General features: G+C 37.3%; 1 protein-coding gene across 2 annotated transcripts; it reads left to right on the top strand.

Annotated features, from left to right (window-relative positions):
- The first annotated feature begins 22 nt into the window (after positions 1–22).
- clstn3 (calsyntenin 3) lies at positions 23–19,427 on the top strand. Of its 2 annotated transcripts, XM_081389393.1 has the most exons (19): positions 23–340; positions 1,189–1,255; positions 3,923–4,045; positions 4,856–5,066; positions 5,163–5,371; positions 6,951–7,100; positions 7,213–7,398; positions 7,746–8,033; positions 8,375–8,487; positions 8,652–8,811; positions 11,024–11,083; positions 11,283–11,431; positions 12,616–12,764; positions 13,803–14,029; positions 14,506–14,667; positions 16,306–16,451; positions 16,618–16,753; positions 17,076–17,260; positions 17,878–19,427. In XM_081389393.1, exons 2-19 carry the CDS (start codon positions 1,189–1,191, stop codon positions 18,025–18,027), a joined length of 2,871 nt encoding a protein of 956 aa, XP_081245519.1. In that variant the 5' UTR covers positions 23–340; the 3' UTR covers positions 18,028–19,427. The 2 variants fall into 2 exon arrangements, with proteins under 2 accessions (XP_081245519.1, XP_081245520.1); XM_081389394.1 differs by lacking the exon at positions 1,189–1,255 and having other exon boundaries at positions 85–340.
- The last annotated feature ends 699 nt before the right edge of the window (positions 19,428–20,126 follow it).

Below are 20,126 nucleotides of genomic sequence, written 5' to 3'. Positions count from 1 at the left end.
GGATCTGTAAATTCGTTTACCGGGGGTGAGTCCTGAGAGCGAGAGAGACGCAGTGTGGGCGGGTTAAGAAACTGCGAGAGGGAGGAGATATAACACTGTCTTTTTTTCTCACGGCGTCCACCGAAAACGGGGGCATTGGTATATTGGTATATAATATTCATATTCTTCCAGCTTCGCTCCTTTTCACAGTTCAGATCATTTCGTGAGGCACCGGAGGCCCCATCGCTCCACCCGTTGCGTTCGCTGTGCTCGTGTGTCGGCGGGCATCAGGCTGTCATAGGTGTGTGTGTGTGACGGATGCTTAGAGGAGACTGAGCAGGGTACCATCTCACACCTCACGGTAACGTGCATTTCATCCTGAAATAATATGTCTAATTCGATTCGTGCGCTTATGACAGGGGTTAATACCATCTAAACTGCTCTCTGCTTGTACATATGTAATGATATGGTGATTTCGGGTCGCTTGAATTTATTTACAGGCTTGAAAAATTGATTCATGTTTGTCGCACTCGCATATATATATATTACAAATATGAGTGAGCTGTAACATTTTAATAACGCGTTTGAAACACCAGTAGGTTATATCACATCTTCCCATCATTCAAGTTGGCAGCTTTTCATCTTCATTTATTTAAAAAAAGAATATTGATGTAGTTTATGTAAATGGCTTCTACATCTTTTCAAAACAGATGTTATTCGAGGACGTGTAATGAATCACATTTGATATTCTGTTAACAAACCTGCCTATGTGATATCCGCGTCCGCGCGCACAGTCTCGAGGATACACCTGCATGCGCGTGTAAACGAGGATGCGCAGACTTCTCACTTTCACGCGCACTCAAATCGCTTAATATCAAGGTTTTATTGATTTTTGATTGTCACTAGTAAATATGGACTATATATATTGACATACTGTAGGCTATCTCAGATGTAAGCCAGACCTACTCGGTCAAACTAGGCCATAAAGATGATGTCAAGGGTGTTACATATCATATTCACATGTACCTCAGAGCTAGTATTAGTCTATATGTTTACGTTTAAAGAAATGCAAGCAAGGAGATATATCTCTGTCTCTCTGTCTCTGTCCTTGCACTTATCTGTTTCTCCTCTGTCCTCTATCTTAAACATGCTTTATATCAGGTTAATGCATGTTATTTCCCTCTGTCCTTCCCCTCCTTCCTCCCTCAGATGGCCAGAATGAGTTTTCTCTCCTTTCTCCTCTTTTGCTTGACTTCGGTTGCCCATGGCAACAAAGGTCAGTCTCCTCCATCCTTTTAAATGTTGATATTGAGCATTGTGTTGATGATGAAGTGCGAATGAGTGTATTAACATTTTCATTGGCTGCTTTTCGGCACGTACAGTTGATTGAAACCAGTAACTTGATTCAAGTATGAAAACATGTCAGTTATTCAATAAATGCCTCCTGTATGAATGACAACTTAGATTTTGTAGAGATCACAAAAGGTAGGCCTCATCTCAAGGTGAAATGGGAAGAGACAACATTGAAAAAAGTGAAGAGACATGGAATGACACACTGGAAGATAAGAGTGAAGAGATGAAAGCTAATGACAGAGATATGTAGACTAACTGGTGGGAGAGCAAAATTTGGAGGAGGACAGAGAGGATGCTTAGATATATATTGTAGGATCTCTGTGAGAAAAAGAGAGGGAGTGAGAGGTCGACTCTTGTCCTTGAAGAAAAGGGTTGAAAGCTTATCTATTCTCGTCTTAGCTATTTTTAGAGATGTGGGAAACCGGAGATGCTGTATTTCTTAATTTACGGCTAATGTTTCTCCCGTGTGTGTGGATCACAGACATGCGTGGCTCTTTCTGTCTATCCTCCGTCACAGCTGTTGTCAGATTCGTTCAAAAAAACATTCTGGTCAGTCTGTGTGTGAAAGCGGCACGTGTGATAAATGGAGGGAGTCTGTAATCCGAGGAGTAATCCAGTGGTCTGATGCTCAGATTAATGTTATATGGCTGAGTGAGGGATGAGAGGGAGGAAGGCAGGCGTGGGTGGGTGGGAGAGAGAGGGATAGGTAGAGAGATAAATGGCAAAAAAACACAGACTGACTTGAAATATGAGAGCGAGGTGGTCAGCATGCAGCCACACATGAAAAATCCTTACATGCAAGACTGGTCCATTGAGTTAGTGGTCAGCACACTGTCTAGTAGGATAATATAATATGACCAGAGTCATTTTAATCAAGCAGGGCTCAATAATAAGGATTAGTAGTGATGATTTTTACATGCCTTGCCAACATTTTTACTGGCACAACCGCAAAATAATATATATATATATATTTTTTTTTACAGTTCGTATTTGCTAGAAATTATATTTTATTAACAAAGTTCGGAAGGAGCACTTTCAGATAATCTACCCAATCAGCATCAGAGAAGTTTTCCAGCATCCCAACTCCTTCTCTAGATTATTCCTATCCCAGCCAGGGATGGGGCTTAATCTGGGTTCGGACTGCACGCCAAGTATGCATATTCTATATACTATATCTGATTATATGTTAGTAGTGCGAACTCATGAAATATTTATTTTTTATTCATTTATGTTTTTTAAAAAGTTCATTAAATTGATATTTGTTTGCATTTATACTGATATATTTAATATATAAATATACACTATACACCATTCAAATGTAGGGATCAGTAAGATTTTTAAATGTTTTTGATTGAAGTCTCTTATGCTCAGTTGCTCACCAAGGCTGCATTTATATGAGCAAAAATACCGTAAAAACAGTAATACTATGAAATATTGTTACTATTTAAAATACCTGTTTTCTATTTCAATATATTGTAAAATGGAATTTAATCATGTGAGGGCAAATCTCCAGTCTTCACATCCCTTAGAAATCCTTCTAATGCTTTTTTTTGGTGGATACTATGATTTTCAGGATTTGACGTTAATAAAATGATACTGCTCAATGGGAAGTTTAAAAGAACAGCATTTATTTGAAATAGAAATTGTTCCAATTTGTTACAGTGTAAAAAAATATGCAAATAAAAGTATTCATTTATTTAACAAAAAAAAAAAACCTGACAGAACCCAAAATTTTAATTGAATGTTTTACAAGAAAAATGCAATAAGCTTGAAATTATACACTTATAATGTAACACCAACACTCCATTAATAAAACACTGGAAAACAATGGCATACAAATGCAAAAATATGATTGGTTTTCAACACATACTTAATGTTTTTAAGACAAGCTAGATAACATTATCTCATTGACAAATCTGGGGAATTTGCAACAGCAATGCAAAATACATCACAGAAAACCAAACATTTAAGTCAAGGCATAAAAAGGGAAATTTAAGATAATGAATGTAAGATTTTCAGTAGCAGTGCAGCACCGACCGGAAAGACCCCAGGCCAGCGGGTCACCCTTACTGTTGAAGATTTCTCATTTTCAGGGAGTTTGATGTAGGTTTGCATGGTTCGGTCTTTCTCTGAGCGTTCACAGAGAGCTTTCTGTCTGTATTTGAGTGATAGGCGCAATATACCTCACGGTGTGCGATCAGGCCAAACATCTCTACATCTAATTACTCTGCAAAGCAGCGATGCATATCATTCTGTGTGTGTGTGTGTGTGTGTGTTTGTTTTTGTGTGTGTCCATCACACAGTTTTGGTGGATCCTCATATGGGTATGTTTGTAATTGAATGTGCAAGTGTTTAATGCATACGTACAGCTGGCCGAACCATCGCACCATCTGCCAATAATGTATTTCAGCACAACTTTTTTATTTGTTGCACATTCCTTCGACTTGATCTCCTTGTGTTCGTCTTTGAACCTCTGCTCACTCACCTTCATAACGGCGTGTTATAAATAGTCTTGTCAGAAAAAAAAAATCGCAGTTTGTTCCTGTGTCTCTCACACCTGTCCCTTGCTTTTGTGATTGTTTTTTCTCAGCAAATAAACACAAGCCATGGATCGAGACGGAGTACCAAGGGATCGTCATGGAAAACGACAACACCGTCCTCCTCAACCCTCCTCTGTTCGCCCTGGATAAAGACGCACCGCTGCACTATGCAGGTAAAGATGCTGATAATGTCGCACGTTTACTTGTTATAGTCATGCTGTGATGATTAATCCACTTAAGGTCACATTAGTGGGAAAAAACAGATCCATTCATTGTCTTTTGTCAATAGCACAGCTCACACAGATGACACTTTCAAACCAAGCAGTTTTCTGTTGGTCAATGCACCGAATCCATGTGACCAACTTGAAACCATTGCAAAATCAGCTTGGGAAATCTATCGCCCTCACATAAAATTCTTATCCGCATAGATTCCTATTAAATTGCCTGGCTTTCACTCCTGAAAATTCACAGAACAACGATGAATTCGCACCTTTAGTCGGTAGTTATAATCTTTTATGCCTAAAGTGTGAAACGGAAGCAATAGTTGTGCATAATCATATTACTAGTGTACTTCCATTTGACAGGGTCTAGTTAGGGGTTTGGTGTAAGGGTTATTTTGAAGGGGAGGGAGCAACTTTGAAGCTTCTTGCAGCTAGTTTAGTACTGCGGTAAGTAATTACATGTTATGTTTACACAAATTACATGAATTACACAGGGATTAAGGCTGACAGACCTTTCCGCTCCGCAGGCTGAGCTAACATTCACAGTGCCGTGTCATTTGTGACAGCACTTCCTGAACACAGACAAGTGTTTACTTCCAGAAGAACACTCAGCAGCCCTTTTCACATCATTTCACACATTAATGTTTTTTCCACTTGTGTAGTAATGGCACTTTGAATTAGGATTTTAGAAATGGATTGTTTCGTACAAATATATTTTATTCAAATGTAATCAGTGCAGACTTCTTTTTCTCTTTTTTTTAGGGGAGATCTGTGGGTTTAGGGTTCACAACGGACCAGGTGGTTCTGGTTCGGCACAGTTTGAGGCCGTGGTGTTGGACCGCTCCACTGGAGAAGGTCTGGTTCGGTCCAAGGAGCCTCTGGACTGTGAAAGCCAGAAGGAGCACAGCTTCACCATCCAGGCGTATGACTGCGGTGAAGGTCCTGACGGCACCAACAGCAAGAAATCCCATAAGTAAGAGATTTTTTTCCATTTAAGTTCATGAAAAAAACTGTTGTGGTCATCCATTTTGGATTCTAAATTGCACTCCGAACCCTTTTTTTCCCCAAGGGCCACCGTGCACGTTCGTGTAAATGACGTGAACGAGTTCTCTCCTGTCTTTGTTGAGCGTCGGTATGAGGCGTCGGTGCCTGAGGGTCGTCTGTTTGATCGGATTGTGCGGGTGGAAGCCGTGGATGCCGACTGCTCCCCACAGTACAGCCAGATCTGCTTCTATGACATCATCACACCCAACGTCCCTTTCACCATTGATAACGATGGTGAGAACTACAACTGCAAAAGTTTTTTTAATACAATATTGTTCTATATTTTTGTCTGGTGTTTTAAGTTTTGATGTCTTTAATTTCAAACTAATATCTATTTAATCTCCAGGTTGATGATTAAAATTGAACATGAATTAAAGGTTTTCACTGTCGCCTGTAGCTTCCATACAAGATTTGATTAAGGCTGTGAGGTTTGAAGCAATTAAACTCTAGTTATGAAATAAATAAAAACTGTTGGACTGAATTGAACAATTAAATCTTTTGAACGCATGATGAACATGTTTTTCTCTGAAGTATAAAGGTGAAAGCTGTTTTTTACTAGCCTATCTACATATTTTAACAAAAAGGATTTAAAGGTATGAAAAATCTGTATCATTTTCTTTTATGTCCATTTAAACCTGTATGACTTTATTTCTTCTGTGGACATAAAATACAAAAGAAGATAGATTTTGTTTAAAAAAAAAAACATGTCAGTATTTTTTGTCCATACAATAGAAGTCAGTGGTCTGTTTAGTTCTATAAAATATCTTCCTTTGTGTTCTGCAGAATGACTAAATAATGACAGAATTTTCATTTTTGGGTGAACTATACCTTAATTCAGAATAATTATAATGTAGTTCCCCATATTAATGTGAAAATTATTGAGCATTATTAATAGTGTAATATTATTAAAGTGACAATATTATTACTTTGAGATGTGCTTTTTTTATTTAAGACACATTTGATGATGGTGATAAAATTGCCTAAAACTGCTTTTACATTCACCCTCATAATAGTATTGTAATATATAATATTATAATCCTTCCCGTGAAGATCATCATTTTATACAATTGTTCCAAATAATTGTTTATCTCAAAAATGAGGTGGCATCTCAGTGTTAAGCTGGTTTTTAGGGTAACATCCAAGTTCTCTGAACATCCCAGTTTCTGCAGTGAGACTGAGGGATAGTGACCCTTCCTGATCATTCAATGCAGATCAGAGCACCCATTGACAGACTGAGGGGGAGGCGATCAATAGCCGACATTTTGTAACATGACAAATGCTGATGAAGAAGGAACTGGCCGATGGAAAGAAAACGAAACAAGGGAGAAAGATACAAAGAGGAAGGCGCACAAGGAAGAGAAGTCCTCCTTTTAAGCCATGACTTTGCAGATTTTTCTGCTGTAGTGTGTGTGGTTTGGTTTTGTAATTTGGGTCAGTCCGACTCAGGCTGTACCAGACACCACTGTGTGAATATCCTTTTATTTATTGTGCCACTTCAATATTGCTCTCTCTCTCTCTCTCTCTCTCTCTCTCTCTCTCTCTCTCTCTCTCTCTCTCTCTCTCTCTCTCTCTCTCTTTTCTTGGCCTTCACCTGTTGCTGTCGTCTTTCATTGCTTTGTTTGTTTTTGCTCTCATTTTCAGCTGCTTTTGAATCTTTTGCTTTCTTTATCATATGCTCAGTGTCCCTGGCAGTAGTCGATCTGTTTTATAATTTCCAATCAGTCACCAAAGCCTCTGGCTTTCAAATATTGTAACATTCTATGTGCCTATCTCGCCATATAAATAAACCTCTCTCTATCTCATAAAAATCAAGGGAACATAAAGAATACTGAGCCACTGGACTCCAAACGCCAGCGTGTCCACAGTTTCTGGGTGACAGCATTTGATTGTGGGAAGAATCGAGCTCAGGCTGATGCTCAAGTCATAGTCACAGTCAAACCTTCCTGCAAGCCAGGCTGGATCGGTAATTATATTTAAATGCATTTGGCTATGAATTCAACATTATTGAAAATCGACAACGTTATGTCTCAACATATGTTATTTCGTATTATTATATGTGTGTGTTTGAATCACAGGATGGACAAAGCGCATCGAGTATACTCCGGGTTCCGGCAGTATCCCTCTCTTTCCGAACCTGCACTTGGAGACCTGCGAGGAGACGGTTTGGAACATCCAGGCTACTGTTGAGCTTCAGACGGGTCATATTGGGAAGGGCTGTGACAGGGACAGCTACTCCGATCGATCGGTGCGCAGACTCTGTGGTACGTGTGTAAATGGTATCAATTTCTGATCTGGGAAAACTTTTCATTTTTCTGATAAATTGTCTACAGTTTGAATTTGATGATGGCAGACCCTTGTTCATTAGGATTAGACATGATTAGCGGACAGAAAATTGAGGACTTTGGAGTTTATCTGTTGTGCTCTCTGTCGCCCAACTGTTCATCTCATTTAGAGCAGATGGGAAAATATCACAAAACATTCTGTTCTCCTCAGATTAGCAGCAGGATGCAAATCCCTTCAAATTAGGGTTTACTCCATAATTCCATAGCTCTTGCTGACACCAGCCTTGTTTTCAAATCAATAATGTTTCGGCTTTTAACATTTTCAGGTGCTGTGAGGGGTGAAGTCGACCTCCTTCCACCTCCATCTCCTGCAACCAATTGGACCGCCGCGCTGCCGACTCTACCATCCTCTGATTCATCCCTGGTCTTCTCCTTCAATGGCTCCACCCATGTTGCTGTAGTACCTGATTCAGTTGCTTCAGCAGTATCCGGCGACCACTTCACCCTGCAGCTCTGGATGCGAAGAGGAGGTGCCAGCTCTCAACCACCGGCCAATCAGGCGAGGGGAACCCGTAAAGAGGAGGAGACTATTGTCTGCAGCACTGTAAAGAATGGTCAGTCTGTGCTAGCTTTGTCATCATGCCAACATTTCAGTAGTCGATAATAGTGCCAGTAAAATTCAAGTGTTGTGTTGTTCACACAGTTTTATTTAAAAAGTTTTAATTCTGTTCAAAATTTTTGGGGCCTGTACATTTTTTTTATTAAAAATGTATTAAAATGTTTTATTTCATATCAGATGTGTTTACATTAATGTATTCTTTTTTTATTTCATATCAGATGTGTTTACATTTATACCATCAAGATCAAGAAACTTAGCACTGAAGTACCAGTAACTTTGACATCCCTGGTCATATTTGAGCTGCTCTACTAAACAGTGTTATGATCTCATTTCCAGATGACACATACTCTCATTACTCTTTATCGGTACATGGCTGTCGTCTCTCTCTCTTCTATTGGCCGGATGTGTCCGCTGCAAGACCCGTCAAATTCCTTTGGAAACTGGAACAGGTAAACTAACCGTGACAGCAAATCTCAGTTACTTGAATTCTGTCACGCACAGTCTGTCACAGGAACTAATTGAGATATCTTGTTTTGCATCATATAAACGCACATCTGGGTGTGTACACCCTGTTTTCAGAGCTTAGCTGAACTTTGACTTCTGTCTCTGATAGGTGTGTGACAGTGAGTGGCATCACCTGTCCCTTAGTGTTCAGTTCCCCTCTGTCACACTATATGTGGATGGTGTGACCTTTGACCCTGCACTCATCCATGACAACGGAGCTATCCCCAACCCCGCACCACACCAACGGCTGGTCATCGGAGCATGCTGGGGTAATTTTACAATTAGTCATATGTGATAAATCTTCAATTGATGTGAAGATATCAGCAGTAGGTGGAGCAGAAATCCGTAGTACTGTTCTTTTCTGAGACTTTGTGTGTTACAGCTATTAATAGACTCATATATTATTTAGCTAAACAGAACCGTTCTTACACACTGTGGCTCTCATTTAGAGTGTGTGTGGTGGAAAGATGCTCAAGCTTTCAATCTCCCTCTGTTCTGCTAACTGGGTCACATAGTCTGTGTTCATCACCTCTTAATGTTTTGACACTGAGCTGCGGCTTTAAGTAATAGTTAGCCTAATAATGACAGTTGAGTTATGCCATTATTTACTCACCCTCATGTCATTTCATACCATGAGCAGTAATTATAAAAAAAATAATTTGTGGAACTTGTGATTGTTATGCCGCTTTAGCCATATAAAACCAGTTCATAGTGACCAGGGACTCCATAAAAAACATTTTCCGCTCTGTGCGGGTTGCTTCTCTCCTGCTAAAGATGTTAAGCGCCACATTAAGAGCTGCAGATGGCGCGGTTATTTTAACAACAGTATCAGAAACGGTGAGCAGGAAAATAGATATTTTTGCTAAAACGCTGCAGAAAACAAGAATGCAGCTAATACAGTTATTTTTGACCTGTATAGATGACTCAGATCGTTTAACAAAACCAGGTTTTTGACAAGAAGGTATTTTGAAGAATATGGGTAACCAAACAGTTGATGGACTCCATTGACTTCCATAGTAGGAAAATAAATACTATGGAGGTCAGTGGTGTACATTAACTGGTTACCAGCATTCTTCAAAATATCTTCTTTTGTGTTCAGCAGAAGAAAGAAATTTATACAGGTTTGGAACAAAGTAAATAATGGCATAATTTTCATTTTTGGGTGAACAATCCCTCCTTTAGACGTTTTGATTTTTCCCATACATTAATCAGCATAATAAGAGCATTTCATAATAAACAAAATTATTTAGAGATGGCGAGGAAAGACAAAAAACTTTGAAATTACTAGTTTACTTTGTTTTGTGCTCATGATGAGAGTTTTGATTATGAAATTATATATGTTGTTTGTTTTAAGTAGTAGCAAAATATAAAAATGGTCTATAATTTTCTTAAGAGGTAAATTGTGCACCCACAGTATGTTTTCTCAGTCCCAAGGCCTTCTATGAGCCATACATGTACGTAGGTGTCTAAAAATAGTAGCCTGTTAAAACAACTGATCTTACCTTCTCATATTCATATACAGTTACTTTTGCTCTCGAGCCCAATATTCTTATCTTTCATCATAACTGTTCATGACTATCATCACTATTTTGAGTGTTTAGTTTTTTTTCTTTTATAAAGATAAAGTACTTCGGCTGCCCCGATGGAAATGTACAAGTGTTCCAAAAAATTATTGGCCTGACCTTTAATTGAAAAGAAAGGTCTTCCTTTCCTTTCTTCCAATATAAAATAACAGAATATAGACTACCATTCAAAAGTTTGGGGTCAGATTTTTTTCAAAGAAATTAATACTGTTATTCATTATACTGTTATGCATTAAAGTGATCAAAGTGACAGTAAAGACATTAATAGTGTTACAAAAGATTTCTATTAAATACATTTAAATAAATGTTGTACTTTTGAACTTTCAGTCAATGTAATCTTTAAAAAAAAAATCAATACGGTTTCCACAAACATATTAAGCATCACAACTGTTTTCAACATTGATGATGATAAAAAATCTTTAATGAGCACCAAATCAGCATATTAGAGTGATTTCTGAAGGATTATGTGACACTGAAGACTGGAGTAATGATGCTGAAAATTCAGCTTTATCATCACAGGAATATATAACATTTTAAGGTATATTAAAACAGAAAACACGTTTGAACTGTAGAGCAATTTATTTTCATATCATATACATTTATATATATTTTTAGATATATTGTTTAAATACAGTTTATAACATTAAATATGAATTTTAATACATTAAAATAGCAAATAGTTATTTTAAAATAGTTCACAATATTACTTTTTTTACTATATTTTTGATCAAATAAATGCAGCTTTGGCGAGCATTAAAGACTTTTGAACGTTAATGTAGGTTTCAAATGATATGTATGTGAGTGAAGAATGACAGTTCTTTCCATTTTTAGATGAACTATTCCTTAAAAATGAATGAATACAGCTTTTTATTTTACTTTCCCTTATTCCTCCCTATAGAGCCAGAAGAGAAATCGAAGGACATTGTGAACAACACCATGCCTGAGAGTAAAGACACAGGTGAGGAGAACCTGGAGTACATGTTCACACCAGGAGAACATGCCTATGTTTGTGTGTGGATGAGGGTGTGCAAGTATGTGTTATTCATGAGCTTTCTGGGATCAATAGAGATACTCAGTTAAATGCCAGCATGTGTTTAATGTTCTTAAAAGAGTCTGTATCGATTCATATTTATATATCCTCTCATTTTGGTCCACAGGGAAGTTTGTCAGTGGTTACAAAGGGCTTTTGTCAGGAGTAACAGTGCGTCCAGGAAATGTGGAGCCACACAGTGTAGTGGAGTGCCTGTATGCCTGTCGAGAGGGCCTTGATTTCGGAGACCTTGAGACTTTGGGCTCAGGCATGAAGGTACATTCAAACTATAACTTTACATTTTTACCTATAACACAGCCCAGATTTCTTCCCAGTGGCCCATTTCTTTTTACATGCACTACTATAAATGTCTGTCAATAGCAGGGCCGTCGCTAGTGGGGTGAAAGGTGGTCACAGTTAAAATCCAGCAGTTATACTACAGGCCCCTGATATATGAATAATTCTAATATTTATATTAGTTGTATGCCTGAGATTTAAATGAAAACCACAAAAACATGCAATTTGGTTAAATATTTTTATCTGCTTCTCTTACCTCCCTAAAAATGGTTTAGTCCGATCTAAAGTATTTATTAATTATTCAGTCAGTGACAAAAATCAGATGGACCCAATAAAATTGCAAGTCCCACCCCAGCTCGTGAACAGAACCAATCAGAGTTGAGTGCCTGAAGTTAACGATGAACTTGGTGGAAGAGCAGGAGACTGACTGACTGACTGAAAACATAAATCAGGGTACCAGAAACGCCATGAACAGAATGAGAGGGAGGCCAGGAGAGTTGTTGTATCCCAGTCGATAAAGACGTTCTTAAAGTCAGGCTGTATTGTTATTTCACTGGGAATAAAAAAAAAAACGTCGACAGCCTGCCGGGTCCTGTCACTCTTCATTATCGGTGCGCACCACAATCGACCGAATGATTACGTGGTCAAAATCCCTGTCTTTTACACTATTGTAAATAGAGTTAAAAAAATGTACCCGAGTCACGACGCATTGCATTATGCACCTGACCTGCCGGCTGGTGATGTATTTATTACATCAAGAAAACATGAATACAACACACTGCACTTGTATGAATACATTTATTAGATTTATTTAATAATATTACTAGTTCCTTTTTATCTTTATTAAAAAATAAGACAATAAATTATTTTGTTTTTTAAATTTGACTGCAATCTTGTCAATTTCTTTGATTTATGAATTATAACAGAAATAATTTTGCTGTTAATTTTTTAAAATTGGTTTATTATTATTTAACAATTTCTTGCTTTTTGTTAGTTTTTATTAGTTGTAAGGTTTTACATCAATATTTTTTCAGGGGGCCCCGAATCCTCTAGCTACGGCCCTGGTCAATAGTGCTTAAGTTGCATTTAACCTGGAAAATTCCTGTAACATTTATACAAGCTCGATTTTTTTTATTTTGTTAACCCTAGTTTATTTTCCTCAGGTGCATGTGAACCCTAGCCAGTCCGTACTGGTGTTAGAGGGAGACGACATTGAAAGTTTCAACCGTGCTGTTCAGCAGGTGACATACAGGAACTCTCTACGATTTGCCACCCCTGGTGTCCGTCCGCTCAAACTCACCACCTCTCTGAGGTAAATGACGACCCACACGCTGAAATAGTGATCTTTCTTCAGCATTTCAAATTAACCAACATATCTAAAGTCTTATGAATTCAGACTCAATATTATTAGTCATTTTGTCAATTTACTTCAGTGGACAAGTAGGTTAGTGTTTAACTGCCTAAGCTAAAATTAAAATTAAAAGCGAATTAAAGAGAAGGAGATGAAACAACCAATTGCTAAGTGCAGAGTGAAGAAGGTCTGTTGAGATTTCAAGTCAAGGGGTTGCGGTGAGCAGCTGTAGCATCAACAATAAATGTAACCAGCTGCTCACAATGAACATATTAATTAGCACATATTCACATAAACAAATGGGCACACATTTCTACATACAAGTCACACTATCAAGTATTAATGAATAATATAACATACTGATTTATTGATCAAATTAACAACAATTAATCATATATACTTTACCATTTAAAAATTTAGGGTCAGTAAGATTTGTGTAGACTTTTAATTTGTTAAAAAAAAATACATTTCAAATGTTTTCACCATTGATAATAATAATAAATGTTTCTTGAGCAGAAAATCATCATATTAGAATGGTTTCTGAAGGATCATGTGACACTGAAGACTGGATTAAAGATGCTAAAAATTCAGCTTTGCCATCACAGAAATAAATTACTTTTCAACATATATTAAAATAGAAAACAGTTATTTTAAATTGTAATAATATTTCACAATATTGCTGTTTTACCGTATTTTGGATCAAACAAATGCAACCTTGGTGAGCATGAGAGACTTCCTTTAAAAATATCAAAAAATCCAACCCAACTCAAACTTATGAATGGTGGTGTAGATCAATAATTTCTTACTTAAACAAGACCAAAAAAAATTTGACATTATTATAGAAGACAAATCAGCCTAAAGCATTATTAAATGTGTTAGCTTTTAACACATCATAATCATAAAGCATTCCAGCAAAATGACACAAAATATTTGATACTTTATTCTCAAGTTTCTAAATATTCAGTTTACATCATCACACTTCTCTTTGTCCTCCTGCAGGTGTTTCAGTGAAGAGAGCTGTCTCTCTCTCAGACAGCTGGAGGGTTACCTGGTCGTGCTCCAGCCTGACGCCCCGCAGATCTCTCTGTCTGGGGTGGGACCCCACCTGGCCCGACCAGCCGCTGAATTTGAGGGTCCTCAAGGGGTTCCCTTGTTTCCTGAGCTCCGTATCGTCTGCTCCTTGTCTCATGCTGTGAACACAGCTGCTCAGGGCATGGAAGGAGGGGGTAAGCTTTGAACATCTCACCTAAAACTGTGAACTCACAGCTTGATGGATGACCTCTATATGAGCTTTTTTTATCAAAATGGATTTTTTTCATTTATTTCTGGAAAATGATCTCTACATCAGACCCTGTAATAGCCAAGAGGCTCAACTTGATGAATAACTAAGAACAAAAGATCTGCAGTCTAAGAGCGTGTTTTGGTTTTGTCTGGAGGTGTGGCATAGATGGACTTTCTATTAAAGAAGTCAAGATCAATCATCAGATATTTGCAAGTTAGTATGCAAGCGTTGTCTGTCTATAGAAAATGTGAGCAAAACTAGCAATGGAATTGCTTATTTGCTTACAGGTTAACCTATACTCATTCTGTTATCTGTAACTTTAAGCTTGTGCAATGCAGGAGACAGAACTTTGCTCTCCTCTCACTTCAGTGTTATGGCCAAAGGCTAGAGTTATTCAGTATTTTTCTGTCTCTTTATCAGCACTGATGTCAGATGCTGTGGCTCACACTCTGGATGGATGTGAAGTCCAGCCCTTGGGGGAGGAGCTAAACCCAGAAAGGGAGGAGCTTCTGGTTGACATGGAGGCGTTAAGAGAGAGAGGGCTGGACATCATTAACACAACGGCCTACATTGCCATCACTGGTAATTATTCATCATTAACTTAACAGCTTACATTGCCATCACTTACAATAAAGTTTGTCTTAATTTTGAACAATATATATATATAAATTGTTTTAGAAATTGAATAGTGTTTTGTGCTATTGTGCTAGTTTTTGTGCTTCTTCAAAATAAATGTCACTTGGTTTAATATTTTATTGAATAATTTAAAACATTTATACATTTAAGTCCGGGTACTTTTAGGACTGTTGGTGTGTTCAAGTCATGTCGTCAAGATCGCACCCAGCAAGCAATAGCTGTCATTTCACCGTCTAGATTAACTATAGACGTGATATAGTCCGGCTATGAGTAACCCACTTCTAGCCAAAATAATCTTGAATTTGGTTACATGTAGCTTACGCGATGTATGATGTTCCATCATGTAAGCAAAGTCGACAGTGATTACAAGGTGTTTGGTTTAATTTCTTTGACATTTTATATGGGTAGCCTGTGCTTCTATTCTTGGGCAATGGTTTTGTCATGATTTTTGGCCATATTTTGTCTTGTTTTAGCCTAGACGTCAGGGCTGTGTTTGGACGGCTGTTAGACGTCTTTTAAACGCAAAATTGCTTGCTGGGTATTTACGCGTTGAACGCACATGAATCCCACCACAGTGTCGTAAATACCAGTGGGAAGCTTGGGATTTTCTTTAAGCCCCGATCTGTGCAAGTTGGGGGCGTGTAAGTGAGAAACATGGCGGAATACCACAATACTTAAAGGTATTTAGCAGTGATATTGTCAGGCTTTTCTATTAACAGCGCAGTAAGCTAGTTGCATGCACAGAATATGATAGCATTATAATATAACAATAAAATATGTAACAATAAAGTTTACAGTGTCTTCATAAATGAATTAAAAACAGATGCACATTCCTTGTTCCTCATTTTCTGGAAGTAGATTTTAAGAACATGGTTGTATTTTTGTGTAATTGATTAAGAGAAAGTACTCCGCCATCTTACTCCGACGAAAGTTCCCACCTCCTAAATACGAACTTCCCAGGAGGACATGAACGCACCATGTAAATGTAAATCATGTACACTATCGTTCAAAAGTTTGGGGTCAGTAAGATTTTCGTTGATGTCTTTTTGATTAAGGCTGCACAATATATCATTTTAGCATCGATATCGCGTCCGCGATAGTCACAACGAGGATGTGCGATGTCAAGTATAGGGATCAGCTGCTCCCTGGGTAGGAACTGATTCGCGGATTAATTGCAAAGTTTATCCATCATGGAGTGAATGTTTATCATTTGCATGTCTTTTAAGTCCTGTCAGTTAAAGCATCAAGCGCAAAAAGACTGGAACTCGCGCGCTGTTTTCTGTGTTCGCATTAAATTCAGTTCAGTTCTCTTTCTCTTTCTTTTGAGCTTGAACGGTTTTGGGGAGTCTCCTCGTAAACAGTCGGTTATGTGTTGTAAACAATTGAGTAAGAAAACGGATACATATCATTATATTGGATCCTTGCTTTAGTCTTAAAGTGACAGCAGCCTAATATACCCACAGATGCTTGTGTAGCTTTAACAAAGATCATTTTGTTTCAAAACATTATTTTAGCAGAAACACATAATGAACTCATTCTTATTTATTTCACAGGAAACATTCTTTAATCCTTTCTCTCTTTCAGGAGCGGAGTCTATCTCTGTGTATGAGGATGTGTTACGCTCCATTCGCTATCGCTTAGCAAAGGGCTCTGCTCGTTTTGAAAGAAGATTCCGTCTGTCGTGCTCAGAAATGAATGGCCGGTATACCAGCAACGAGCTCACGCTGGAGGTAATAAACACCTCTGAACACACGCGACACTGATATGGATCCTTCAGCCTGACCTACAGCACACTAACCTAGTACACACACTTCTTGACAAAGAACACCATCGAAAGTTTACACTCTTAATGTTGATGTATAATTAACACACAATCTCACTCTTTGTCTTGCTCAGGTGAACTTCCTGCATTCTCTGGACAGTCTGTACCATCCGTCTCACCTGCTGGCGTCTCAGCAGCAGTTCCTCCACCCATCCCATCACACTGGAGAACTGAGTGGACACACACTCCCCAACCCACACCGCAACTCAGGTACATGTCTGAAATATGCGAACACAAATATTTACTGATATATCTCATTTTTCTCCTAGGTAAAATAGGATTAAAAGTGATTAGATGGTTAGTAAAGTTATTTAAGGGTTATTTAAGCTCTTAAGGTCAATTTATAATGTTAGTAAATTGTCTTTTTTTACTGCAAGAGTTTTGAAACTTACCGTATATTGTAATAGTATAATAAAATATTATAAGTATGTCTTTCTCAAAAGACAGTTTTATTCCTCATGATATAACCCTTTAAAAAAGAATAAACTATAAAGAATAAACATAATGTCTCTCTTTCTCCTCATGCGTAAAGTTGTTCCAGGAGCTGCAACTGTCATCATCATGGTGTGCGTGGGTTTCTTGGTTGTCATGGTGATTCTTGGAGTCTTCCGCATCCGTTCCATCCACCGTCGTGGTGACGGAGCAAGAGGCGGAGGCAAAGAGGGCAGTAACCAATGGGATGATTCGGCCCTCACCATCATTGTGAACCCAATGGAGGTATGAATCCAAAAGTAGATACATACTGTTCAAAGGTTTGGGGTCTTTTTTTTTTGTTATATTTTTGAGAAAAATAAATGTTGTATGCTCACCAAGGCTGCATTTATTTGATGGGGGGAAAAACTGTACTATTGTGAAATATAATTTAAAATAACTGTTTTCTATTTGAAAATATTTGAAAATGTCATTCATTCCTGTGATGGAGTCTTCAGTGTCACATGATCCTTCAGAAATCATTCTAATATGCTGATTTGGTGCTCAAGAAACATTTCCTATTAATATCAATGTTGAATCAGCTGTGCTGCTTAATATTTTCCAAGGAATCCTTAATGAAAATGAAAAACAACATAATTTATTTGAAATATAAATCTTTTGTAACATTATAAATAGATCTTTACTGTCAGTTTTGATTAATTTAATGCATCCTTGCTGAATTAAACTGTTATTATATATGTATATATATATATATATATATATATATATATATATATATATATATATATATATATATATAAAATCTCTTACTCACCCAAACTTTTGTACTGTAGTGTATCAGCAAGCATTATTACTGATATGTGTGGTATCTTACACGTCTCTCTTTGTATTCTGTCTCTTAGACATACGAGAACCGCATGGGCATTGCAGCAGATATTGAAGGAGAGTGTGATGATGAGGAAGAAGTAGTGGATTCGCCCGGTGATACCAGTGATGACCAACGAATCATCATCAAGAAAGAGGGAAGAGACTCCGCCCCCAGGCGCTACTGAGCCAATTAGCCATGCCCACATTCTAAAACTCCTCCCACTCATTTAAAATACAGGAATATACACACACAGACACCATCAAAGATAATGAAAAAAGTGTCTAAAACACCTGTGACACAATTATAGGATCTCAGCCTCAGTGAATGCAATGCTTCTCTCTGGAATGTACGCTCCCACAATGCACAAAGCATTCCCTAGTCATCACTCTCGAATCAGATCCCAATATTTATTAATGGCACAATTATGTTCATTCACCCTACAACCTTTCCAATTGATGTGCTCCACAACACTGTATTAAACATAAGGAAAACACTAATTGTCAGCTCGTATAAACTAATTGACTCAGAATGTTTCAAATTACAGCCTTTTGTAACTAATCTAATGTCTAAGTACAAAACGACTTCAGAAGCTGTATTTCCTCTGCACAATCTGTCTCTTGATACATTCCTTGAACAAATTCACATGTACAGATATAGAGGACTAGTCAGTAAAGGTGTTTCGTAATAGTGATAGACTGCAGCTAGGTATGCAAATGCTTTCTTTTAAGCATCACAATACACACGCATGCACGCACACACAAATCTTTTGTGCACCTCTTCTCACAACCTCACGAAAAACACAGTACAGTGCAATGCCCTCTGCTGTATCAGAATGTTAGCTCAACCTGGGCAGTTTTGATTGTACTTAAATGTGTGTAAATACAAATGACTACTACTATTATTATCATCATTTTTTTTTGTTGTTTCATTATTTGCGTTCATTTTCAGTCTTTGCACTTTCAGATAGGCTAGGCTAGGAATTTTTTTCTAATATCTCTGGTAACATACTGGTAATATACAGTGACAATGACAATAATAGTATTAGTAATAAGAGCGGTAATGATTGGCTTGATGAATGTCTATTTATTTGTGTGTTCAATTGTGTAATTTAAAACTTGTTAATATCTGATTCACAGTGAAACAGAAAGGCACATTATTGTAATGCCTAAACACTCCCACTCTGCCATCATCCTCCCTCTCTCTTTTCTCCTCCGTCCTTTCTCCATCCTTACACTCTTTAGATACTGCCACTGCTTTTTTTGGTTTCTGAATGTACAACTGTGCCAACCCTTCCTCATTCCAGCTCGCACTTCCCTCTCTTTTCCTGTGACTATTTCTCTGTCTGTGTTAGTGTACAGTGGAAACCTGTCAGTAAATAAAGGCCTGTTGTTTTTGCAGTGTGATATTAAGAATGGATAAATTTGCATTAATAAGCTATATTATTTCAATGGTTACCATTGGGACAATTAACTATACTTATAGACACAATGACATGGATTATATGGATTGATTGATTGTTATTGATAACCGTCTGAAGAAATAACCTGTTCAAAAAATTCATAATAAAAACACACGGATGACGTCAGAAGGTGGTCTCTGGTTTTTTCATGTTATTCTTGAAAGGGGATGGTTGAACACAACAGTCAGAATGGCATAAACAGTCAATTTACAACAAGAAACTGACATGAAAGGCTCAAAACATCAGAACCAGATCAAATCCAAATCGGAAAAGATTAATAAATAAATTTAGGGGGAAAAAACTGACGGCACATGTTAGCAAGGGCTTCTAAAAATGGTTTAATTCATTTTATAAATATGACAAATGGAGTGGGGAGAGGGAGGTGGTAAGGAATCTACATTTATTTATTTTGCCAATATTATAATGCTATTAATCAAATAAAACAAAACACGGCCGTCTTTGGTTGTTCCATACATTCTATTTTATAAGGTGAAAGTAAAGTATCAGCAACCTATTTGATTAATTTGAAAAAAAAAGGTAACAGCCACAATATATATATATATATGTGTTTGTGTATTATATATGTTTGTGTATATATATATATATATATATATATATATATATATATATATATATATATATATATATTTAGAAATCGACATACTTTTTTAGCAAGAAAACAACTGTACAAATTAAACGGATTAAAAAATGGATTTAAAAAATCAAAGAAATCTGAACAATATTATTAAAATTGCAACAAACTTGTTTATTCCCATCCTGTTGGACAGCATGTTCATTTTCTTGCCATTGTGTTCTATAAATTA

This window comes from Scardinius erythrophthalmus (genome assembly GCF_964197995.2).
Source record: "Scardinius erythrophthalmus genome assembly, chromosome: 16".
Taxonomy (NCBI): domain Eukaryota; kingdom Metazoa; phylum Chordata; class Actinopteri; order Cypriniformes; family Leuciscidae; genus Scardinius; species Scardinius erythrophthalmus.
Note: the sequence above shows the minus strand (reverse complement) of the source record. Positions and strands in the feature narration are given on the sequence as shown.